We start from the raw sequence: 25,949 nt of genomic DNA on the forward strand, positions 1-25,949 counted from the left end.
ATATAGTTCCAAATCAGGATGGTGTGTGGCTTGGAGGGGAACATGTAGGTGGTAGTATTCCCATGCATTTGCTGCCCTTGGCCTTTTAGGTGCCAGAGGTCACGGGTTTAGAAGGTGCTGTCGAAGGAGCCTTGGTGAGTTGCTGCACTGCATCTTGTAGATGGTACATGCTGCTGCCATGTGCATCAGTGGTAAAGGGAGTGAATGTTGAAGGTGGTGGATCAGGTGCAAATCAAGCAGGCTGCTTTATCCGGGATGGTGTCAAGCTTCTTGAGTATTGTTGGAGCTGCACCTATCCAGGTACACGGAGAGTATTCCATCACACTCCTGACTTGTTCCTTGTAGATGGTGGACAGGCATTGGGGAGACAGGAGATGAGTTACTCACCACAGAATTCCCAGCCTCCGACCTGCTCTTGTAGCCACAGTGTTTATGTGGCTGGTCCAGTTCAGTTTCTGGTCAATGGTAACCCCCAGGAGGTTGATAGTGGTGATTCAGTAATGGTAATGCCATTGAATGTCAAGGGGAGATGGTTAGATTCTCTCTTGTTTGAGATGGTCATTGCCGGCAATTGTGTGGCGCGAATGTTATTTGCCACTTATCAGCCCAAACCTGGTTGGTGTCCAGGTCTTGCTGCATCTGGACATGGGCTGCTTCAGTATCTGAGGAGTTGCAAATGGTGCTGAACATTGTGCAATCATCAGCGAACATCCCCACTTCTGAACTTATGATGGAGGGAAGGTCATTGATGAAGCAGCTGAAGATGGTTGGGCCTAGGACACTACCCTGAGGAACTCCTGCAGTGATGTCTTGGGACTCAGATGATTGACCTCCAACAACCACAACCATCTTTCTTTGTGATACGTATGACTCCAACCATTGGCGAGTTCTCCCCCGATTCCTATTGACTCCAGTGTTGCTAGGGCTCCTTGATGCCCCACTCGGTCAAATGTTGCCCTGATATCAAGGGCAGTCACTCTCACCTCACCTCCGCATTTCACCTCTTTTGTCCATGCAGTAGTGGCAAAGTGAGAGGGGGATGAGACACCTGAAATCTCCACCAGGCCCACATCCCTTTCAGGTCAGCAGGGAGGTACCAGAGTACCTTATAAGGCTGAACGAGCAACCGCCTTCCGCATCAGGGAGGTTCCTCTCAGGGTGCTCCTGGAGTGGACAGTGGCTCCGAAGCCCTTCTGCCAGTGATGCCAGGGCCTCCATTATCCCTGCCGATTGAGATTGTCCCTGCACCTTTGCAGGAGGCCCTCAGTGTTCAGGGGCCTGCCAGGCCTCAAGCAGCCAGAGCACAGCCGCTAAGGTCATTCCAGTCCAGGAGCAGCAAGGTCAACAGCCTGCCTCCACCTCAGCTGGCCGCACAGGGGGAGCACCACGTAGCAGCATCCATAAAAGATGAAAGAAGAGCACCTAGGTGCACATAGAGGATCATGGGTGGTAATGCTGCAGACAAGGGACTTGTTGCGATGTTGGTCAGGTTTCATGAAACTATGTTATTCACTCACCACATCTCCTTTCTGTTGTTGATTCCCTTTGCGAGTTCGTTGGAAACCTTCCTCCCAAGGGGCTGAAAGCAAGGGAGCAAGCCCTAAGTGTTCAAAGCTTCAGCCTTGCCACTGTGTGAATTGTACCTGGGCTCTACAATGCAGAAGAAAAGAGGTGACAACAGGGCTACGTAAAGGTAAGGCTTTATTGTTGCAATTCCAGAAGGTGTTCAGGCTCAAAGGAAACGTGAATGTATAAACGCAACTCGTGCTTCCCTCCCGCATATCTCATGGTGCCTTTCCTGTTGTGCCTGGGGCCCTTCATCTGGCACTGCCTGGACAGCATCCTCCTCATCATCATCAGAGGAAGCATTTCACTCCACAGTATCCTCACTGGTCAATGCCTCCCCTCTCTGTAGAGCCAGGTTTTGCAGTGCACAACAGACCACCATGATATGCGAGACCCTCACTGAACGGCTCCACCAGAGCAATCTAGACACCTGAATCTCATCTTCAGTAGACCAATGGCTGGCTCGATGATCGCTCAAGTTGATCCAAGGCAAGTGTGGTACCTCTCCTCTGCATCAGAGCAAGGGTTCCTTACAGGTGGCAATAGCCATCTTCTCAGTGGGTGGCCCTTGTCTCCAAGGATTCAGCCCTGAAGATGTGGTCTGGCATCTGGGACTGCCTTACGTTGTAGCTGCTTCCTGGGCATTGTGCATACACCTGTAAGATCTGTTTGTGGTGGTCATAGACCAGTTGTACATTGAGGCAGTGGAAGCCCTTCCGGTTGATGAAGGTAGCAGGCAGGTCTGTGGGAGACCTGATGGCCTCATGTGAGCAGTCAATCACCCACTGCACCTGGGGGAATCCAGCGATGGCTCTGCTTGACTGTTTGGATCAGTGCAAAAGCACACATAGTCACTGGCCCTCCTGAACATGTCATTGTGACCTCCTTGATGCACCGATGCACCTCAGACTGGGATCCCTGGAACAATCCAGTGGCATAGAAGTTCAATGCCATAGTGACCTTCAGCACCACTGACATCAAGTGTCCACCAAGTCCCACAGGCCTCACCTCATCCTACATCATTGTACATATCATTGATAGCCTTTCTGAAGATGTGCAATCTTTGGAGATACTGCCGCTTGGACATCTGCAGTAGTTGAGCCGCAGCTGGCAGCCCCTCTCTAGAGCAGTGATAGGCACCAACATGTTGCATCATGGACATGTGACAAATGTATTGACTCAGCCATGGACATGGGTGCAATTAATCTGTATATAAGGTGTATAGCCAACCTAATGCCATCAAAACACAGTCCGATTTAAAACACATTTCTCCCTATTTAGTGAGATACCTGGCATTGTTTTTGCTTGCACCAGTAGTCAATGTCTGCCTGAAAACTTGATGTCGTGAACAAAGAACAGTACAGCACAGGAACAGGCCGTTCGGCCCTCCAAGCCTGCACCGATCTTGATGCCTGCCTAAACTAAAACCTTCTGCACTTCCGGGGACCGTATCCCTCTATTCCCATCCTATTCATGTATTTGTCAAGATACCTCTTAAACGTCTCTATGGTACCTGCTTCCACCACCTCCCCCGGCAACAAGTTCCAGGCACTCACCACCCTCTGTGTAAAGAACTTGCCTCGCACATCCCCTCTAAACTTTGCCCCTCTCACCTTAAACCTATGTCCCCTAGTAACTGACTCTTCAACACTGGGAAAAAGCTTCTGACTATCCACTCTGTCCATGCCGCTTATAACTTTGTAAACCTCTATCATGTCGCCCCTCCACCTCCGTCGTTCCAGTGAAAACAATCCGAGTTTATCCAACCTCTCCTCATAGCTAATGCCCTCCAGACCAGGCAACATCCTGGTAAACCTCTTCTGCACCCTCTCCAAAGCCTCCACGTCCTTCTGGTAGTGTGGCGACCAGAATTGCACACAATATTCTAAGTGTGGCCTAACTAAAGTTCTGTACAGCTGCAGCATGACTTGCCTATTTTTATACTCTATGCCCCGGCTGATGAAGGCAAGCATGCCGTATGCCTTCTTGACTACCTTATCCACCTGCGTTGCCACTTTCAGTGACCTGTGGACCTGTATGCCCAGATCTCTCTGCCTGTCAATACTCCTTAGGGTTCTGCCATTTACTGTACACTTCCCACCTGCATTAGACCTTCCAAAATGCATTACCTCACATTTGTCCGAATTAAACTCCATCTGCCATTTCTCCGCCCTAGTCTCCAACCGATCTATATCCTGCTGTATCCTCTGACAATCCTCATCACTGTCCGCAACTCCACCAACCTTTGTGTCGTCCGCAAACTTACTAATCAGACCAGCTACATTTTCCTCCAAATCATTTATATATACTACAAACAGCAAAGGTCCCAGCACTGATCCCTGCAGAACACCACTGGTCACATCCCTCCATTCAGAAAAGCACCTTTCCACTGCTACCCTCTGTCTTCTATGACCGAGCCAGTTCTGTATCTATCTTTCCAGCTCCCCTCTGATCCCATGTGACTTCACCTTTTGTACCAGTCTGCCATGAGGGACCTTGTCAAAGGCTTTACTGAAGTCCATATAGATAACATCCACTGCCCTTCCTTCATCAATCGTCTTCGTCACTTCCTCAAAAAACTCAATCAAATTAGTGAGACACGACCTCCCCTTCACAAAACCATGCTGCCTCTCGCTAATAAGTCCGTTTGTTTCCAAATGGGAGTAATTCCTTTCCCGAAGAATCCTCTCTAATAATTTCCCTACCACTGACGTAAGGCTCACCGGCCTATAATTTCCTGGATTATCCTTGCTACCCTTCTTAAACAAAGGAACAACATTGGCTATTCTCCAGTCCTCTGGGACCTCACCTGTAGCCAATGAGGATGCAAAGATTTCTGTCAAGGCCCCAGCAATTTCTTCCCTTGCCTCCCTCAGTATTCTGGGGTAGATCCCTGTGATTTTTTTTTAAATTGCAACCCGATGATAAAACCCAAACTTGTTCTGATTTCAGAAGCCACTGTTCTTGCTCCCAGCTTCTGTCAGTGTGAAACTGAAACTGACAGCTGTGATTTTTTTTTTAAAGTTGGACTTGTCTGGAAAGAAGAGGTCAATGGGAAATTTCTCATTCTTGAAATTGCCAGTCACAGACCTCAAAATTATTACCACAGATACTGGTGTCCATGTACAGACACGTTCTCAACCCCTGCTCTGGAGCGTGGCACCTTCTGCATGCCCCTCTGCAACCTTCTGCATCCTCCCATGCCCAGGCTTGGCCCTCCTGTGGGCCTCCAAGTTGCTGACGTTCCCCTGCCCATACCTGAAACTTCCTCCCTCTGTTTTTTTAAATTCATTCATGGGATATGGGCGTCGCTGGCCAGGCCAGCATTTATTGCCCATCCCTAATTGCTGTTGAGAAGGTGCTGGTGAGCTGCCTTCTTGAACCACTGCAGTCCATGTGGGGTAGGTACACCCACAGTGCTGTTAGGAAGGGAGTTCCAGGATTTTGACCCAGCGACAGTGAAGGAACGGCAATACAGTTTCAAGTCAGGATGGTGTTTGACTTGGAGGGGAGCTTGTAGGTGGTGATATTCCCATGCATTTGCTGCCCTTGTCCTTCTAGTTGATAGAGGTCGCAGGTTTGGATGGTGCTGTCCAAGGAGCCTTGGTGCATTGCAGAAGTACATCTTGTAGATGGTACACACTGCTGCCAATGTACGTCGGTGCTGGAGGGAGTGAATGTTTGTGGATGGTGTGCCAATCAGGCAGGCTGCTTTGTCCTGGATGGTGTCAAGCTTCTTGAGTGTTGTTGGAGCTGCACCCATCCAGGCAAGTGGAGAGTATTCCATCACACTCCTGACTTGTGCCTTGTAGATGGTGGACAGGCTTTGGAGAGTCAGGAGTGAGTTACTCGCCGCAGAATTCCTAGCCTCTGACCTTCTCTTGTAGCCACGGTATTGTAGCCATGGCTGCTTCTCCTTCTCCACGGGGGCCTCAAAACCAGGGTGAGTGAGGCCCATGAGAGGTTGCCTCTCCATGAGTGCAAGGCTTCCAGGCCAAACAGGCCTTTCCCTGTCCCAACCTTTCCCATGACCTTCAATGAGGTTGCACTACCCCACTGCCACCCTGGTGTGGTTACCCCACAGTGCTGGCACCTTGGCCCTCACTCTAATAGTGTTTCCAAATGCACCTCCACCCCCCCCAACCCTTCCTGCCAAGTGATGCTGCCTCACCCAATGGCTTCCCAGTTAAGCCAACACTGAGCTCCTGCTTCCTTGTTGCCTCCTTTCACCAGGTGAGGTCCTGAAGCCTCATGGTTCTCATACACCATCAGAAAATTCAAAAATAAGAATAAAATTCCTTTCAATTGGGATCTTTCCTTAATTGGCTTCCCGTCTAGTGAATGTGTGAAACCCACCCTCCATGTTGGCCGCTGACTGGAATGTCTGACGTCTTCTGTCCCAATTTTATGAACCTGCCCTTCCCCCACACCTTCATTGCCATCTCAAATGGCCCCATAAAAATCAGCCCTAGATGTGGTTTCATCAAAGCGCTATACAACTGCAGCAAGACTTCCTTGTTCTTGTACTCCCGTTCCCTTGCAATAAAAACCAACATGCCATTTAACCTTCCTAATTGCTTGTTGTACCTGCATGCTAACCTTTTACGTTCCTTGTATGAGTACACCAAGATCTCTGAGCTTCAATATTTAAAATTTCACATTTTTCACAAAATATTCTGCTTTTCTATTCTTATTGCCAAGGTGAATAACCTCACACTTCCCCACATTATACTCCATCTCCAACCTGTTCCCCATTCAGTTAACCTGTCTATATCTCTTTGCATCCTCTTTGTGTTCTCCTCAGAACTTACACTCCCACCTAGCTTTGTATCATCAACAAATTTGGATACGTTACTCTTAGTCGCTATGTCTGAGTCATTCATATAGATCGTTAATAGCTGAGGCCCCAGTGCTGATGCTTGCAGTACTCCACGAGTTACAGCCTTTCAGCTTGAAAATGGCCCATTTATTCCCATTCTCTGCTTCCTGTCTGTTAACCAATCCTGCAGTCATGCTGATATATTACCCCCAACTCCATGAGCCTTTACCTTACTTATGAAACTTTTGTGTGGCACCTTATCAAATGCCTTTTGAAATTCCAAGTATGTTACATCCACTGACTCCCTTTTATCTACCCAACTAGTTATAGCCTCAAAAAATTCTAATAAATTTGACAAACATGATTTCTTTTTTGTAAAACCATGTTGACTCTGTCTAATCACACTATGATTTTCTAAGTGCATTGTTAAGACTTTAATAATAGGTTCCAGCATTTTCCCAATGACTATTGTCAGTCTAAGTGGCCTGCAATTCCCTACTCTTTCTCTCTCCTTCCTTTCTTGAATAGCAGTTACATTTGCCTAACTTCCAATCTGTTGGGACCATTTTAGGATCTAGGAAATTTAATAAGATCATAACTAGTGCATCCGATATCTCTGCAGCTACCTAGAACCCTTGGATGAAGGCCATCGGGTCCTGGGGATTTGTCAGCTTTTAGTCCCATAGGTTTCTCTAATACTTTTTGTCTGTCGATATGAATTACTAATTCCCTCAAACAATGCCACTAAAGAGTGATAAATCCCCAGGACAAGATGATTTCTATCCCAAAGTTTCAAAGAAATTAGGTGAGAACGTTGCAGATGAGAATGTTGCAGGATTTTGCAAACTTCACTCAATTTGGGAACCATCCATTTAGATTGGAAAATTGCACATGTCACTCTGTTATTTAAGAAAAGTGAGAGAGGGAAACCAGGCAACAATAGACCAGTTTAATATAGAAATATATAGAATCTACAACACAGAAACAGGCCATTTGGCTCACCTCAGTGCAGCTGTTTATACCCTAGATGAGCCTCCTCCCACTTTGATTACATGTTCCCACTCTGCCCCCATGTCTCTCTATGCTCTTCTCCCTCTTATATGCAACAGACCTCTATTTAAATACAGCAATGATGTCTGTTGCAAACACTCCATGTGACAGCGAGCTCTACATTCTGACCACTCTCTATAAAATGCAAAGGACATTGAGCACTCCCAAGATCTTAATCTCTCTTTTTCTTTACAAATTTAAATTGAGTTTTGTCCTGTAGATGTGATAATGTTCGGTAAGTAAGTACATAAGTAAAATTAGAAATTCAATATAATCAACTGAATTTATGTAATACTCTACCTCTAATTTTTCCCCTCTATTCCTGAAGATACTGACTGCTGGGGTACAATTCCATGGACTCTGAGAGTTTGATAAAGGACATGCAAAAACTGATACACATAATGATGTGATTGGCAATTCAATGGCGTTGTCACGTCAGCAATCAGGGTTGCCCATTGGTGTATTAAGTTCCCATTCCTCCCCTTGGTTGAGCCAGGTCTCCATTCTTGCCACTAAAAAGTAATCATATGACAAGGTGAGAGCAATCCATAATTCTATGTGGTGCGCTGAGAATGACTGACCTTGACATCAAGGTAGGAGTTGACCAACTGTGGCATCAAGGAGCGCTAATAAGATTGAAGTCAATGGGAATCAGGGGAAAACTATCCACTGGTTGGAATCTTACCTAGCAGAAAGCAGATTGTTTGTGGTTTATTTTTATATTCACTTATGGGCATGTGGGTGTCGCTGGCCAGGCCAACATTTATTGCCCATCCCTAATTGCCCATGAGAAGGTGGTGGTGCGATGCCTTCTTGGAGCCGCTGCAGTCCAGGTGGGGTAGGTACACCCACAGTGCTGTTAGGAAGGGAGTGCCAGGATTTTGACCCAGCAACAGTGAAGGAACGGTGATATAGTTCGAAGTCAGGATGGTGTGTGGCTCGGAGGGGAACTTGTAGGTGGTGGTGTTCCCATGCATCTGCTGCCCATCCCCTTCTAGGTGGTAGACGGTGCAGTTTTGGAAGGTGCTGTCTAAGGAGCCTTGGTGTCGCAGCAGTGCATCTTGTAGATGGTACACACTCCTATCACTGTGCATCGATGGTGGAGGGAGTGAATATTTGTGGAAGAGGTGCCAATCAAGCAGAATGCTTTGTCCTGGATGGTGTCAACGTTCTTGAGTGTTGTTGGAGCTGCACCCATTCAGGCAAGTGGATAGTACTCTATCACACTCCTTACTTATGCCATGTAGATGGTGGACAGGCTTTGGGAGTCAGGAGGTGAGTTACTCTCCACAGGATTCCAAGCCTCTGACCTCCTCTTGCAGCCATGGTATTTATGTGGCTACTCCAGTTCAGTTTCTGGTCAATGGTAACCACCAGGATGTTGATAGTGGGGGGATTCAGCGATGGTAATGCCATTGAATGTCAAGGATAAATGGTTAGATTCTCTCTTGTTGGAGATGGTCATTGCCTGGCACTTGTGTGGTGTGAATGTTACTTGCTACTTATCAGCCCAAGCCTGGATATTGTCCAGGTCTTGCTGCATTTCTACATGGACTGCTTCAGTATCTGTGGAGTCATAAATGGTGCTGAACATTGTGCAATCATCAGCGAACATCCCATTCCATTTTTCTGTACAAAAGTGGCTAACGTCATACTTCCCCACATTATACTGAACCTGCCATCTTCTTGCCCAAACGCTTAACCACTCAATATCCCTTTTCAGTCTTTTTGTGTCCACTTCACAACTACTTTTCCACCTAGATTTGTATAATTTGCAAACTTGGATATACTACACTCAGTCATCTCATCTAATTCATTGATATAGAATTGTAAATGCCAGAGGTCCAAGCACTGATCCTTGAAATAGTTTACTAGTTCACCCTGCCATACCAAAAATGATGCATTTTTCTTACGCTCCTTTCTGTTAACAAATCCTCAGTTCATACTAACATATTACTCCCAATCCCAAGACCCCTAATCTTCGTTCAGCGAGCTGCTCTCCTGCCATTCACACCTCATACAGGTACATCTTTTGTTTCTTTTCTTGTCTCATTACCACTTCCTTTGGCCTTGCACCATGAGACCTTTTGTCATTTAATCTCTCCTACCTATCACAGACTATCCCTTTTGTTCTTCTTCCCACCCTCCCTCCTTTCACTTGCTCAAAACCTATTACATTTCTAACTTTTCCCAGTTCTGATGAAAGGTCATTGACCTGAAATATTAACTCTGTTTCTCTCTCCGCAGATGCTGCCAGACCTGCTGAGTATTTCCAGCATTTTCTGTTTTTATCATTCTCGCTAGTTTGCTCTCTTATTCTACTTTCTCTCTCTTGATCCATTTCTTGGTCATCCTTTGCTGATTTTAAAACCTTCCCTCCCAATCCTCAAGCCTACTACTCATTTTGGCAACATTGCAAGCGTCTTCTTTGAAACTAATACAATCCTTACTTTCTTTAGTTAGCCATGGTTGTATCACTTTTCCAATGAAGTTTTTGTTCCTCAAGGGAATGTATATTTATTTTTTACGAGAAGTGCTTGTGCAAGGAAATTGTTAATGTCAGCCATGAGTCATTAAGGTATAACTTAAGTAGTTAGGGTAATAAACATAGATAGAGGAATCCATTAAATCAATATAGAAAAATAATAATTAAAATGGCCTACTCTTCAATGGATTCAAGAACAATTAAGTCAGTAGGTCCTGTTTGCAGGAAGTAGCCTGAAGTAGACAACTCAAAATATTTTCAAGGGATTCAGGAAAAGAAAAGTAACAAGGTCTTATCTGTGACCTTTGATATAGGCAAAATATGCTGTATAAAGGAATATGCCTTTCAATAGTTATCCGAATGGCTCAGAAGATAGAACTAGAAACTGAAAGTCACTCTCTGGGCTGAATTTTCTTCTCCTGCCGCTGCTCCTGGCGCCAATGATGTCAGCTGCCTGTGTGCAGGCGCTGGCACCATTTTTAAAGGGCAGCCAGCCCTGTCGGTAGATTTAAATTTTTAAAGCCCAAGATTCCACCATAAGCACTGCAAATTAAACTATCGCCCCACCCATCAACAATTGCATGTAATTGATGTAATAGTTGCCCTCTCCCCTCCACAAAACACTTACCAGCAAGACTTGACCTCCATCCCCGCACCTCCAACATCACCCCCACCCTCCGCCCAAACCTGATCAAAGTGCAGAGGTACAATCTTCCAGCACCCCACCGCCACGGATGCTGACGTCAGGAACTTAACAAGATCCAGCCCTCTATATCTAGTTGGGCCAATCACCTATATTAGATATTAACAAAGTATGTTTCATATAATCCTCTATCAACTGTCTTGTGTTGTTGTGAACCAGAGAAGGAAAAAGATTGACTGACTGTTGAAAGTTAACAATCTGCATTAAATTTAATCAGCTATATTTCTGCCCATTTCACCAGTCTATGTCTCCTAACATCAGCTATTATCCTTCTCTCTCTCTTTACTACATTTCCCGGTTGCGTGTAATTGGCAGACTTCAAAAATATGCCCCCTATACCCAAGTCCAGGACATTAATATGTATCAAAAAGAGCACTTGTCTTAATACCTGAATTATAGGAGTAATGGGAAAGAGGAAGGCAGTGGGATTAGTTATCCATTGTTCTACAGCAGGTGCAAATATGATAGCCTGGATGACTTTCTTCTGTGTTGTAAACTTCTGTGGGAAGTTGGCACACACTGGAAGTGCCAAAATCACAGATTTTACCATGCAAGTTTAAAGAAGCTTTGACTCACCATTCTGTATAAGCTTTGCTCTGACTTCTGACATATAGTTGTCAGTTCCTTTCTCTGTTTTCCAATAACTTGCTTCCTTCTTAGACTTTGAGACATTGGCAGTGTTACAGCTTTGACTTATATTAATTTTATGGTCTTTTGTATTTTTTTCATCATTGTCCTTTTCCTGTTCAGCAGTTTGCTCTTTGATAACTTGGTGCTGTGTTGTCTCTTCATTCTCTGGTGTTTCCTTGGACTCTTGTTTGGCCTTTTCTGCAACTTCTCCTTTGGCTTTTTCTTCTGTATCTAATTAAACAAACAAATATAGTAACATCACAGGAGCATGTGTGAGCCTTCAGCCTGCCAGTGGTTCCTGAAAAACTCCAGTCTCCTTGGGCAAGCCACTCTTAAAAATATTTAACCCACAATACATGATACGAAAATAAATCAGAATATGACAGCAATTTACTTACTCCAATATTAACAATGTCTTTCTACCATGAAATCTCAGTCTCAGACACCTTATTCTATAACTTTTTCCTTCATACTTTTCTCAAATTCTAAGGTCTTGCTTTGCAGGTGGGGTTCAGGTTAAGACTCAGTGGATTAATAATAAGCTCCAAGTCTTTTTTTTAAGTATGTAATCTTTACGGTTCAGTAAGAGCACTGGAGTTTGGCATGGTCGCATCACAGGATGGGTGGGAACTCTGCCCACACGGCTGCTGTACTTCTGATTCCAGATACTTTATCCGGCTCAGGCATACTTACATATAATTTTCACTAGCTGCTAGCATCCAGTATTGCTGTGCAGTTTATGAGGAGGAAAGGTTTCCTGTCATGAACACATGAGACGAGATTTTACCTCATTCAAAACCCACCCTCTTGCACAGTGTTAAAATCAAGTCCATCGTTTTGAATATACTTGGGGATGATATCACTTCGATGTAAAATCCTCAAAGTGCCAGGGGCTCAGAATCAATGGGCATATTGCAAGAGGAAAGCCTGCCCTAACTTGCCTGTAATTCAATAGGGTTTAATCCATTTAGTTAAAGATGGGTCGCCAAGTCTTAATTGACTTCTTGAGGACAATTTAATACTATCTACCTGGACGAACCTAGATGAGTGGGCAGTTAAAATCGCCCAGCTCGCTTACCCAACCTACAGGCGCCGAGAGCTGATCTGCCAATATTTTAAGCTGTTCAACTGAGCCGTCAGAAAGGACACCCTGCAAAGTCGGTAGGATCTTTTTTAACATATGCATGTCAGATCCCAATAATTTCACCAGGACCAGAGTGCAATTTTTACTACGTGGCCTGAGCAGTGAATTTCCCAGCAGGCTAACTTAGCAAAGAAGTCAATTGGGACCAAAAGAGTTAAGTTTTCAATTTGTTTCTTTCCTTGTGGGGCTGGCAGAAATAAGAATGCTCCTGTTGCCCCCAAAAGGAAAGCTTAGCCTCATCTGCCACAATCTGTCCTCCTTGATTATGGATGCCTGCAGGATAGCCTAGGAGGTAATCTGTCACTTACTTGCTGTCAGTGGATGGACACCACACTTTGCGATTTTTCATCACATCTCATCTGTTTTGGCTGGAAAGTTGGCCAGCCAGATTAGAACACTACAGCGCAGTACAGGCCCTTCGGCCCTCGATGTTGCGCCGACCTGTGAAACCATCTGACCTACACTATTCCATTTTCATCCATATGTCTATCCAATGACCACTTAAATGCCCTTAAAGTTGGCGAGTCTACTACTGCTGCAGGCAGGGCGTTCCACGCCCCTACTACTCTCTGAGTAAAGAAACTACCTCTGACATCTGTCCTATATCTATCACCCCTCAACTTAAAGCTATGTCCCCTCGTGTTTGCCATCACCATCCGAGGATAAAGACTCTCACTATCCACCCTATCTAACCCTCTGATTATCTTATATGTCTCTATTAAGTCACCTCTCCTCCTCCTTCTCTCCAACGAAAACAACCTCAAGTCCCTCAGCCTTTACTCGTAAGACCTTCCCTCCATACCAGGCAACATCCTAGTAAATCTCCTCTGCACCCTTTCCATAGCTTCCACATCCTTCCTATAATGCGGTGACCAGAACTGCACGCAATACTCCAGGTGCGGTCCCACCAGAGTTTTGTACAGCTGCAGCATGACCTCGTGGCTCTGAAACTCGATCCCCCTACTAATAAAAGCTAACACACCATATGCCTTCTTAACAGCCCTATTAACCTGGGTAGCAACCTTCAGGATTTATGCACCTGGACACCAAGATCTCTCTGTTCATCTACACTACCAAGAATCTTCCCATTAGCCCAGTACTCTGCATTCCTGTTACTCCTTCCAAAGTGAATCACCGCGCACTTTTCCGCATTAAACTCCATTTGCCATCTCTCAGCCCAGCTCTGCAGCCTATCTATGTCCCTCTGAACCCTACAACATCCTTCGGCACTATCCACAACTCCACCGACCTTAGTGTCATCTGCAAATTTACTAACCCACCCTTCTACACCCTCTTCCAGGTCATTTATAAAAATGACAAACAGCAGTGGCCCCAAAACAGATCCTTGCGGTACACCACTAGCAACTAAACTCCAGGATGAACATTTGCCATCAACCACCACCCTCTGTCTTCTTTCAGCTAGCCAATTTCTGATCCAAAGCTCTAAATCACCTTCAACTCCATACTTCCGTATTTTCTGCAATAGCCTACCATGGGGAACCTTATCAAACACCTTACTGAAATCCATATACACCACATCCACTGCTTTACCCTCATCCACCTGTTTGGTCACCTTCTCGAAAAACTCAATAAGGTTTGTGAGGCACGACCTACCCGTCACAAAACCGTGCTGACTATCACTAATGAACCTATTCTTTTCAAGATGATTCTAAATCCTGTCTCTTATAACCTTTTCCAACATTTTACCCACAACCGAAGTAAGGCTCACAGGTCTATAATTACCAGGGCTGTCTCTACTCCCCTTCTTGAACAAGGGGACAACATTTGCTATCCTCCAGTCTTCCGGCACTATTCCTGTCGACAATGACGACATAAAGATCAAGGACAAAGGCTCTGCAATCTCCTCCCTAGCTTCCCAGAGAATCCTAGGATTACTGAGGCCCATATGTGGAAATAACACGTGCCTCACTTTTTGGTAGTGGATGAATTTCAAACTCACACTGTTGTTCACCTGTCGAAAACCTTCCCAAACTTAAAATTGAGGTCATGTTTTTCAACTTTGAGATCCAACAGTATCCCACTGTGGATTGTGCAAGCTTTTGTTCCTGTGTAGGTCATTCTGTCTTAGCTGTGACTCAGTTGGTAGCACTCTCGGCTTTGAGTCAGAAGGTTGTAGGTTCAAGTCCCATTCCAGAGACTTGAGTGCAAAAATCTAGGCTGACACTCCAGTGCAATACTGAGAGAGTACAGCTCCTTTGGAGCTGCCACCTTTTGGATGAGATGTCAAAATGAGGCTGTTAGCTCTCTCAGATGGATGTAAAAAAAAAATCACAAGACACTATTTTCTAGAAAGAGCATGCGAGGTATCCCCAGTGACCTGGCCAATATGTTTCCCTCAATCAACGTCATGAGGCACAAATTATCTGGTCATTATTACATAGCCGTTTGTGGGAGATGCTATATGCAAAGTGGCTGCCACATTTCCTACATTACAACAGTGACTACACTTCGAAAGTATTTCATTGTCTATAAAGTGTTTTGGGGCATTCTGAAGTCGTGAAAGGCTCTAGGTAAGTGCAAGTCTTTCTTCATCAGGGTGCTATCATGCTGTGTTGATGTAGAAACTCATATAAGAAATTGAGCTGGTAGCCTCAACAACACAACTGGAACTATTTTTTTTACAGTTCAGGACCTCGATTGGCTGAACATCTGGAGTTTGGGGACAGTGGGGATACCTCAAGAATTGAGAGAGGGACAGTGGAAACAGGCTTGGCAACTAAAACATTTATAGCTTTTTTAATGAAATCATAGATTAGTAAGAGTAGATTTTAATGGCAAAAATAAAACTAAAATGCAAGGGCTAATAGGGAAATAGAGAGAATAAAAGAGAACAAGGAAGAAAAGCACACAAAGTTTTACTTACTTTAATTATCGGGCCAAAGTTGCAATAATAAAGTTACTCCTTACATCAGTGATATTTTTTTATAACGATAATGCTCTTATTTGCATCATTGTTACAGTATGAACCTGAACATGGTAAAAATGGGCTTGCCCTGAAATACTGGAATTTCCCTGGAGTTGTTGCAGTCTGGGTTTTAATGGTTTAGAATTAACTTCTGAAGTGTATGAACTGATATAAGTCATGCATAGTCATTAATGTTAATGGAATATTAATTAGGCACTCATTTCTACCACTGAGGGGGAGAAAACTACTTAAAAGAGCAGATTAACGATTTTAGGATACTCCAGTACATGGTAGCAGAAAATTGTTCAGAATGTCTACACACAATATATTTGGGGATGGAGCAGAGGGAGTGGGACTTATGGGATAGCTCTATGGAGAGCCAGCATGGACACAATGGGCTGAATAGCCCCTTCTGTGCCGTAAATGATTCTAGGACTCCAGGATGCAAAACATCATGAAAATTGCTATTCTCTTGTTTTCATGAATGGAGATGGTCATTTTCAAATGTTTCTGTATCATAGTTTTTCTCAATTCCACTATCATTAGTGTCAGCTTGGCCCAGTTGGTAGACTCACACTTCTGAGTCATAAAGTTGTGGTTCAAGCTCCAATACAGGCTTGAACACATAATCTGAGCTGAAGCGTCAGCACATTAACAAGGTGCTGTCTTTCAGATGAAAGATTGAAACTGTTAAGCCTGATCAGGTGGATGTAGAAGATCCAATGTCGATATTCAGGAGCAGTGAGACTTCCTAGTGCCCTCGCAACACTTCATCTTCCAACCAACCCACCAAAAATTGATTAACCAAACATTCATTCATTTTCTGCTTATGGGGCCTTGCTGTGGAAATTTTGCTGTTGTACTTGTCTACAAAATAAAGACTGAATGCAAGTCAAAAAGCAATCCATTAGTTGTAAAGTGCTTTGTGACATCTGAGGATGCAAGTTATTTCTTTTACCATAACAAACTTTGAGAAAGCTCTTTATTGGCGACCAAGACAGACAATTGGACCTTCTGTTTAACATCTCATCTGAAAGACAGTGAGGATGATTTGGCTGGAACTGCATCCAGGTGCACTGGATAGGCTGAGGTTGGTGGTTGGGTGGGTTGGCTGAGTGGCGGGGAAGGGGGGGTGGCGGTGGTGGCGGGGTAGGGGTGGAGTTCAGCAGTGGTGATCGGAGTGGGGAGGGGCCTATTTTTTTTAACGTGGGGGAGTTGGGAGGAGCACTCTTGCTCAGCCGGGCTCTGTATTCTGGTTCCTAAATTTCAAAAATTTACCTTATTGGTAGCAACCAAGGTCTGGTTTTACTGAGTGTAGCCAGCCTTAGTGCCGGCATCTTCGGGGCAAACCAATCTGCAGTGGGGACCTCATACAAGCGTTAGTTTCCTTCTTTGCATATGCAAAAGGTGCAATGCCTTTTTTAGGCATGGGCCCCGGATGTCAATTCTTTTTTCCTTCACCAATATGGCAAGCAGAACATTTTTATCAAAAATTAATGCATGCTTCCTGCCTGCCATATTGGGAGCTTAGTATGCCAGTTAGCTGCTGCGTAGCCAGATTTATAGGCCAGAAGGTTTTATTACATTGATGGTGTTGTGAGCACTAATGTGCTAGGTTGAACATGGTGAGTTCTTGACCTTGGTCATCCCATCAGAGGTGGTGCTAAGCAGAGTCTAGGCTCCTCTCCACAGGGAGGGAGAGATCATTCAAGGGGTGAATCCTATTAGATTACTCTCACATGCTCCCAGTAATTGATTACTAGAAGTAATGGAGCAGGTCAACAGGCATGATTGAAGTGTGACATAAAAGTACAAATAATTTACAGCAACAAAAACAGAAAAGATATTTTTTGTTTGGTGAATAAAGATTAAAATTTCGACTTGTATTATGGTCGAAGCTATTGAAGTGGAGTGTAGATAAATGGGATGCAAACTTTACAGGGATAATCCACTGGAAACAGGTTTTCCCATTGACTACTTTGCCAGGATGGCCAAAATTCACACTTCCTGTTAAGCAGAACAACTATTGCTGAATCTTGGCTAAACTTTGTGAATGTCTAGCTCTATGCACCAATAAGACAGGGGTCTACAGCTGATTGAAGTGCCAACATGTTGGGGAGGTCACCTGAGTTGTGGATTCACATGAACAGAACAGTCAGCTGTGACTCCTGTGAGCGAAGGCACATGTTAATTGTGATAAATCAGTTTGCATCAAGATGTCATAATTTTTCTGCTGTACATTTTATATAACACATACAATAAATTTAGACATGCATCACCTAGAACTTGATACACACATTCAACCTTTGCTTTGCTGACCTTTTGCATGCAGTGCCTTCCAATTTTCACGGTTTTGTTGTAATATTTCACTCCAGCTGCTTTTAAAGTTCTTCACATCCACAGTGAGCAGGGAACAATTTATTGAGGAACTTCCTTCCGACACTATAGCCTTCACATTACACCGTTTCACGTCAGTAGATGAAATACTGTGCAGACTAGACACAAGGAAAATGACCAGATTAACAGAAGATACTATTAGGGATGGGCAATAAATGCCGGTCTAGCCAGTGACTCCCGCATCCCATGAACGAATAATAAAATAACTGTCAAAGACGATGTCCGTGATATTTACGGGAAGGCGGGGTTAGTGCAGGTAAGGCACAAAAATGACCAAAGAACCCAGAAAGATTAGGAACATGGAGATCCTGCTAAACTTAATGAATAGGCTGGCTGGTGGGCGGTTTGGAACAACAGTGGCAGGAGGCCTTTGGAGGCAGTCCTTGGCAGTCGGGAGATTGGAGAAGACCACAATCAGGGCTGAGGAAGAGGCCAGTGAACAAGAGTGGGGATGCAGAAAGATTCCTTGAAGGGCTTGAGGGGGGGGGGGGTGCGGGAGCACTCCTACTCCTCCTGGACCATAAGGAGTGCCGTAAATGTTTGTGGAGCCTGCAGCTCTCACATCAACTTCACCGCTGAGTTTCCCAACCCTGTGCAGCAATTGGAAAATATAAATCGGTCTCTCAATTGCACTGTCGGAGACCAATTTTAAGTATGTCAATGAAGTGTCCTAATGCTCCAAGGCTGGACACTCGGATGCCCCGATATCCACTGAGGTTAAAAGGTGGTTATTGGCTTACACAATGTTGGGGTCAGGTTCCCCATATGTAACTCCTTAACATCCAACCCTCTCCTGCCTGTCTTGGGGTGGGAGGTGGTTAATATTGAGGCCAATGATTTAGAAAGGCTCTGTTAAGCTTGTGTTATTGATTAGAATTCAATTTTCATATGTACTTGTGAGGACAGATTGAAGAAAAGAATCAGTGCAATAAATAACAAATTCCATGAATAACATTTCTGTTTATAGTAAAGATACCCTAATGTTACATTAGGTTTAACAAGTAGAAAGGTTTTTTGCTTATTGTTGATAATATTGAACCTACTGAACCTAACGCTAACGTGGCCTCCAGACACGTGGCATGCAGGTCAGCCTATTCATTGGCCGGAATTTTACGGTGAATGGATGGGAGCCGGACTCCAACGTGAAAGTCAGTGGTGAACCTGCTTCTGCCTAGCCCGGGGATCCATCCTGTATTTTATGGGTCCCCGGGCTTTAACTTTCCCGTGGCGGGACTTGCACCCACTTGAGGGAGGAGGTCCCGCCTCAGTGAGCTGCTGGCCAATCAGCGGGCTGGCAGCTCTTAGTCCCAGCAGTGCCATCGGGAGTGGTGGCCACTGCTGGGACTGTAGGCCAGCCGACACCATGGATCGAGGAGGGAAGGTAAGTAGTGGCATGCCTCACCAGTGGGATTGGCCCTTCCCTGGTGAGGCTGGAGTGGTCGTTTGGGGGGAGGGGGTTGTCTTGGGTCCTGGGGGTGGGTTGGGAGGTGGGGACAGCCCTCAATCGAGCACCCTGTGCCTGACTGCCATCCCCTCCCTCCCAAACCCCGGGGGAAAGAAAGGCCGGCAGCTATCGCTGGGCGGCCTTTCACGTCCCCAGCACACCCGTTTGCCACAGGTAAAATATCCGTGGAGGCGGGTGAGGGCCCTTAAGTGGCCGTTAAGTGGCCACTTAAGGGTCTTGATTGGCCTCGGGCTTGGCCTTGATTGGCTGCTTCCACAGCCCTCTGGGGTAGCAAATTCCAAAGATTCCTCACCTTCTGAGTGAAGAAATTCCTCCTCATCTCAGTCTTAAATGACCTACCTCTTATTCTGATACTGTGTCCCCTGGTTCTAAACTCACAAGCCAGGGGAAACATCCTATCTACATCCACCCTGTGAAGCCCTGTAAGAATTTTGTAAGTTTCAATGAGATCACCTTTCATTCTTCGAAACTCAAGAGAATACAGGCCCAGTTAAGTATATCCGTCTTTAGATGAGGAGACCAAAACTGTACACAGTACTCCAGGTGCAGTCTCACCAAGGCTCTATACAATTACTACAAGACTTCTTTACTCCTGTACTCAAAACCCTTTGCAATGAAGGCCAACATACCATTTGCCTTCTGTTACGACCAGGTGAGAAAGGGATTTAGGGGTTTCCCTCTCAGCCTTTTCCTGCTTTGATTGTAACAGGGTTTAATTTTTAAAACACCACGTTTTTAGCTTCCCCTCAGTGAATACTTGTTCACTGCTCTCTAATTGTAATGGCAAAGAAATCAACCAAACATGTTTTCTTAGATTTAAACAAGAAAGGTGTAAGTTTATTATCCTTAAAACTCTAATTCGGTTAAAACGACTAAAAATACACGACACAACCGCACTAGCACGCATACACAATAAAAACACATGCAGATAGAGACATAAAGGAGAAAGAATCAAGGGGAAAGGTTTGAAGCAATAGCTGGAGTTCATTTATTGTCTTTTGAGTTTGATGTAAAGTCTTTGATTGCAGTTCAATCTTGCCATCTCGTTGGGGCCCAGTACACACTTTCAAACTTGTTTCCATGGCCTTCTGTCTTCTTGAAATCCAGTTGCAGTTTCTTCTTTTCGTGAGAGAGAGAGAGAGAGAGACAGGGAGAGCTGCTCTCTCTTCAAGTTTAGTTGCAGTCTGACTTCAGACTGTTCTGTGAACACAATTCAAACCAAACCAGGGCCAGCAGGCCAGTCATGTGACTAACTCTTTTTTTTTGAGACAGCCTGCCCGGCGAGGTTTTGTGGATTCTTTCAATCTTAGTAGAGATCTTCAGTAGGGGGCTGGAATGCTGACTTTCACACATTCAATGTCTGGTGATCAAAATCGATTTGGTTAATTGAATCAGCAAACAGTTCCATTATCTTCTCCAGGCAACTGTCTCTTAAAATGCAAATGTTTCCAGCCACTGTCCTTTTAGAATGCAGGTGCAACCATGTTTTCAGTCCAGTAAGAGTTTAAAATAAATGTTTCATACGACAAAATTAATATGCCTCATTCTTGGCAGGTATGGTTTTCATCACACTTCCTAATTGCTTGGTCCACCTGCATGCTAGCTTTTAGTGACACACTAGAGAGCCCGGAGGAAAGTAAAAACAGCAGTCTCCCTCATGCCAATGATATTCATCTGTGCTAGCTGTGGAAGGGATTGCCACTCACGAATCGATCTCTCAGCCACAACAGGTGATGCTCAATTCAGAAGTGACATACACCCCGGGTGCAGTCCATTGTCCATTACTAGTAACTTAAATGGTTTTGGAGTTATGTCATCACAAGCAGTACTGGGCATCTTTTTTTGAGTATGGTCTGATGTAAGTTTGCAATTTCTCAGACTTGAGTGATGTTGACCGAGTCATTTGGAGGCTCAGTCCTCATGCACATGCAGCCAAGAACCTCCGTGCATCAAACTGACACTCTGAGGCAGCTCACCGGTTGGGCATTGCAAGATATTTGCCAGATCTTACGGGTTGACGCACCTGTGATTTTCCGTGATACACCGGCCTTGATTTTAAACTGGGACTGGTGTGCATGGGGGGCCTGGGCAAGCGGCTCATTCATATGCCGAAACCTAGAGAGATTTTGACTCCCAGGACTCCTGCCCAAGCACACCAGGAACCATTGCCTTTCAGGGATCACACCTGCTTCTCTGAGTCCACAAGGAAACCTTAAATCATTTTAAATTTATCTTGCTGGGCCTCTTCTGGCCCTAGATCTAAATCCTGATAGGTTTTGTCTACCAGGAAAATAACCATTGCTCACCCACTCAAGCCTCAGGTTAAACTTGCAGATTGGGGTCCCGATGACTTAATCAGAGCCCAATTTGCATATTTAAAGAGGACCATAGCAGCTTGAGGTGGGTGTTCTTGATGCTTACAATTTAAAATTGCAGTTATCCAAATCAAGGGGAGAAAGGACTGGTAAGGCCCCCCACTGCCCACTCCACACTGTTGGTGAGTGCACTGCTGCTCCCTGGGAGTGCTGGGTCACAGCAACACTCCTTGAATGTAATACCTGTTAATGGTTCATTCTACCAATTTCAGCAGTCATTTTTGGGGGTAGCATCGAATGGAAGACTAAAAGACTCCTCTGGCTACTGAACCACATGACAATGAATGAAAATTAACAGCTCTCGAAATGCTGTCAAAGATTAGGGGTGACCAGATGACCCGGCTCCCAGACTCTGACTTACCTGGATCGCCGGAATCCACTGCCATCAGAGCGGGATGCTTCATCAATAAGGGGAGTTACAATCTTTTCGGACATGTCAGTCAGAACGGAAAATGTTGGCTCCACTATAAAATCAATAAAACCTGGAAAAAATTACGGCAATTATTTTAGAAATAGTAAATGCTTCTTAAAGACTGCAATGTTAATGACCCTTCCATAGATGCATCTGACAAGGACGTATTATGTTATTGGAATGGTATTCCCCAAATAAATATGTTGTATGTAATTATCATTTCTAATTGTTAAAGATTGCCAACATACATACGTTAAGTCTCCCTTAGTCTACAGGTTCAATTATCTACAGTTTAGTTCACAGTAAATGTAACAACAGGGTGGTATCTTGCTTCATTAAGGGAAGGAACCACTTTACTTCATATCCCATTGTGTAACTTGATGATGGGACTGTTGGAAGATCCTGCACTAGAACTGAAGTTGTTACATTTTGCCGACTGAAGTCTTTGAAAATGTGCATCAGAGGAAGTGACATCATTTTGCATAGAAAACACCATAGATTCAGTGCAATACAGCAGTAAAGTATTCTGCCAAATTCTCCAGTGTTCAAGTGTAAAATGATTGTAACATTGACAGCAACAGAGAGGAAAACAGCTAAATCAATAAACAGGTTAAGCACCGAAGCAAATCTTTGACTCTTTTATAGCTTACTGTTGCTGTCCACATTCAAATTGGCTTGGACAGATTTTGCCAAACTGGTGGTATAATGGGTTAGCACACTGTCCTTTCAGCTGTGAGTCTGGCCTAAACTTGGGAAATCTCTTTTATCTGCTGTTGGTTATTCAGCAGGGGGTGAAAAATCATGAGAGGCGAGGCTGCATCTACTTTAAACCTGCATCTACCTTTTAAAGCGGAGGGGCATTCTGCTGGCAGCAGGTGCTGGAATTGGTAGCAAAAGAGAGTGTGAGCTAGAAGAAATCTGAATAATGGCACAATATGGAAGAGATTGGGTTCCAAGATATTCCAACATTGCACAGGAGGCCTTGGCCTCTGGAAGCAGAGGAGGAGAGATGTCATCTATCTAAAGGGAGCCAGGAGGCCCTCCAGACAAACTATCAGAAGTCAGTGGAATCCAGTGCCAGGGTTGTAGCCCTGAGGACCTTGATACTTGAGAATTGGTGAAAATAGAGACGTTGTTGAAGCTTTTCATTTTGCACTTACCAGGACAATATGCAAGAATAACCAATGTAAGGGAAAACAACAACTTATACTGCATGAGAAGATAGTGCTGATTGGTTGGCAAGTGAACTCTGATTGGCAGAGGCATTGCCATGGAGAATGCACCCGTTTACGGTGATTGACAGTTAACTGCCAAGCTTTGTTTGAAATTTAAACCAGGCAACATGATTCAAACCTGAAACCTAACATTCATAGGTTCACCTCACCCTCACACACTGAACACTGCTTCAAGCCTCACACCCACATCTCACAGCTGCCCTTGCTGCCAGCCATTCAATCATGACAGGCCAATCACCTAAACACATTGCACCACACTCATCGATACACTTCCCACTCTCTTGCTGGACAAGGTGGCGCATAACCGAAAGCAGCAGCAGCTAACCAATGAGGGACAGCTGTGCCTGCATGTACTTTGGAGGAGATGATGCTTGCCATCATTAGAGTGGTCATGACTGCAGACATGTCCTGCGGCAGCACTGAAAACAGTCAAGCTGACTGTATGCTCATACCTACTCTTCCTTCTCACATACCACGTTCTCCTGATCCCATAATCTCTTCCAATTTGCAAGCTGCAAATGCTGTAAGCATGCACCTCTTGATTTCCCTCACTTCCCTCATCACCACTTTACCCTTCTTCCTTTCTCCTATCAGATACCCAAGAACAGTAATCTGGCCAGGCCGTGGTGGAATAGAAGGAAGACAGTGACGAAGAAGAAACACCATCACTCGTTCTCATACTTGCAGCCATCTGCTCAGATACTGACACTGTGTGTACTTTAGGCGGGAGGGAACACTGAGGTGTGATCTGGATGTGGTGAGACACTGGGCATAAATCAACATCAGCCAGGTCAGGGGATAAAGGGAGCACAGGGAAAGGTCGCACACAGTTCTACTGCAGAGGACACAAATGAGGACTTTGATGGGGCGGCCTACAAAAGGCTGATAGATATGCACACTGAAATGTTTGGCACATTGGCAGGCTTGCCAGAAAGCCTGCTATCACTGTCAAGGAACATGGAAAGGCTCAGCTTCAACTTGGCACAGGGTTTTGAAGTTCATAATTTTCAGCGTGGCACTGGTGGTCAACTCCATCAGCACATTTTCAGACTCAGCCATAATGCAACGTTTTGCGGCTGATGTGTCAGCTTCCACTGCCGCACAGGCAGAAGCCACCCAACATCTGGCTGCTGCAATGGAAGCTCAGACTAAAGTCATACAAGCTCAGCTTGCTGCCACGCAAGCGCTGTCTGCTGCCATCATGTTTGCGGATACCAGTATGAAAAAGGCGCTTGCAGGGTCTCACAAAAGTCCAGCGTTCTATCCTCTACCACAATGCTAAGTTTTCTGAGGTGCTGCAACGTTGGAGGGGCAGTGGCACTGTAGAGTGTGAACCTGCTGTCCTCTCTCTGAGGATGAAAGTATTTGTCTCCCAGCACTGCCACTCTGCCAGTGCCCCTGCTGTTGCCTATTTGCCAGCCAGCCCAGACTGCTGCTACCCATGGAGTGATGGTACAATCTGAAGCCGAGCCTTCCAGGGCCAGAGCTGCTTGAGGTCATCCTGCCAGATCATTTGCAGTCTCCCTCACTGAAAGTCAGCAGCCTTCCCCCAGCCATGCTGCAGCCACTGAGGTAGCACCACGCAGGAGCACTAGGACAGGCAAAGGCACATGGAAGACGGATGCTAAATGGATGCACAAGGGTGATAAGCTGACTTCTGCATGCAGTATTGGATGGTTTGATTCATAAAGTTGGTTTGGAATGTTTCTTTAGTTACCGTAGTTAGATGAGTCAATTACGAACAGCCCAACCAGAAAGTAGTTGTCCGAACCATTTCCCGCACTTCTGCCCTCGCCCCTTCCCCTCCCACCCAGAACCATGACAGGGTTCCCCTTGTCCTTACTTTCCAACCCACCAGCCTACACATCCAAAGGATCATCCTCTGCCATTCCTGCCACCTCCAGCATGATGCCACCACCAAACACATCTTCCCCTCCCCTGTCAGCAATCCGAAAGGATCGTTCCCTCGACGACACCCTGGTCCACTCCTCCATTATTGTCCCCTTCCCCCGGCACCTTCCCATGCAATCACAGGACATGTAATACCTGCATTTTTACCTCCTCTCTCCTCACTATCCAAGGTCCCAAACACTCCTTTCAGGTGAAGCAGCGATTTACTTCTTTCAATTTAGTATACTGTATTCGCTGCTCACAATGTGGTCTCCTCCACATTGGGGAGACCAAACGCAGATTGGGTGATCCTTTGCGGAACACCTCCGCTCAGTCCGAAAACATGACCCTGAGCTTCCAGTTGCTTGCCATTTCAACACAACCCCCCTGCTCTCATGCCGACATCCCTGTCCTGGGCCTGCTGCAGTGTTCCAATGAATGTCACCGCAAGTTCGAGGAACAGCACCTTATTTTCCAATTAGGCACGCTACAGCCTACCGGACTGAACATTGAGTTCAATACTGGCCCTTTTTTATTTTAATTTTATTTTATTTTCTTCCATCCTTTTTTTCATTTTTTACCATGTGCCTACTGTTTTTTTCATGTTTGTGCTTTTGGCTGGGGCTGCTGATTATTCTGTCATTCACACTCGCTCTGCACTAATGCTTTGTCTTTCACCACACCATTAGCACACTCTCTTTGCCTTTGCCCCATGACCTCCTTGTCAGTTAATCTCTCTGGTTCTCTGTCCTATCACACACTTTCCCTTTTGTTCTCTTTTCCCCCACCCCTGCTTTATTTGTTTAAAACCTATTACATTTCTAACCTTTCTGATGAAAGGTCACTGACCTG

General features: G+C 45.1%; 1 protein-coding gene across 3 annotated transcripts in view; it reads right to left on the reverse strand.

The window, feature by feature from the left end:
• The window catches only part of LOC137370113 (dual specificity calcium/calmodulin-dependent 3',5'-cyclic nucleotide phosphodiesterase 1A-like), a 537,696-nt gene that overhangs the window by 87,162 nt on the left and 424,585 nt on the right, over positions 1-25,949 (reverse strand). For all 3 annotated transcript variants that reach the window (XM_068032286.1, XM_068032285.1, XM_068032287.1), the window contains exons 12-14: positions 21,922-22,042; positions 17,643-17,818; positions 11,200-11,484 (exon numbers count right to left, since the gene is read on the reverse strand). In XM_068032286.1, the coding sequence (XP_067888387.1) occupies positions 11,200-11,484; positions 17,643-17,818; positions 21,922-22,042 (582 nt within the window). The remainder of the gene's footprint in view (positions 1-11,199; positions 11,485-17,642; positions 17,819-21,921; positions 22,043-25,949) is intronic.

This window comes from Heterodontus francisci, chromosome 5, assembly GCF_036365525.1.
Source record: "Heterodontus francisci isolate sHetFra1 chromosome 5, sHetFra1.hap1, whole genome shotgun sequence".
Taxonomy (NCBI): Eukaryota; Metazoa; Chordata; class Chondrichthyes; order Heterodontiformes; family Heterodontidae; genus Heterodontus; species Heterodontus francisci.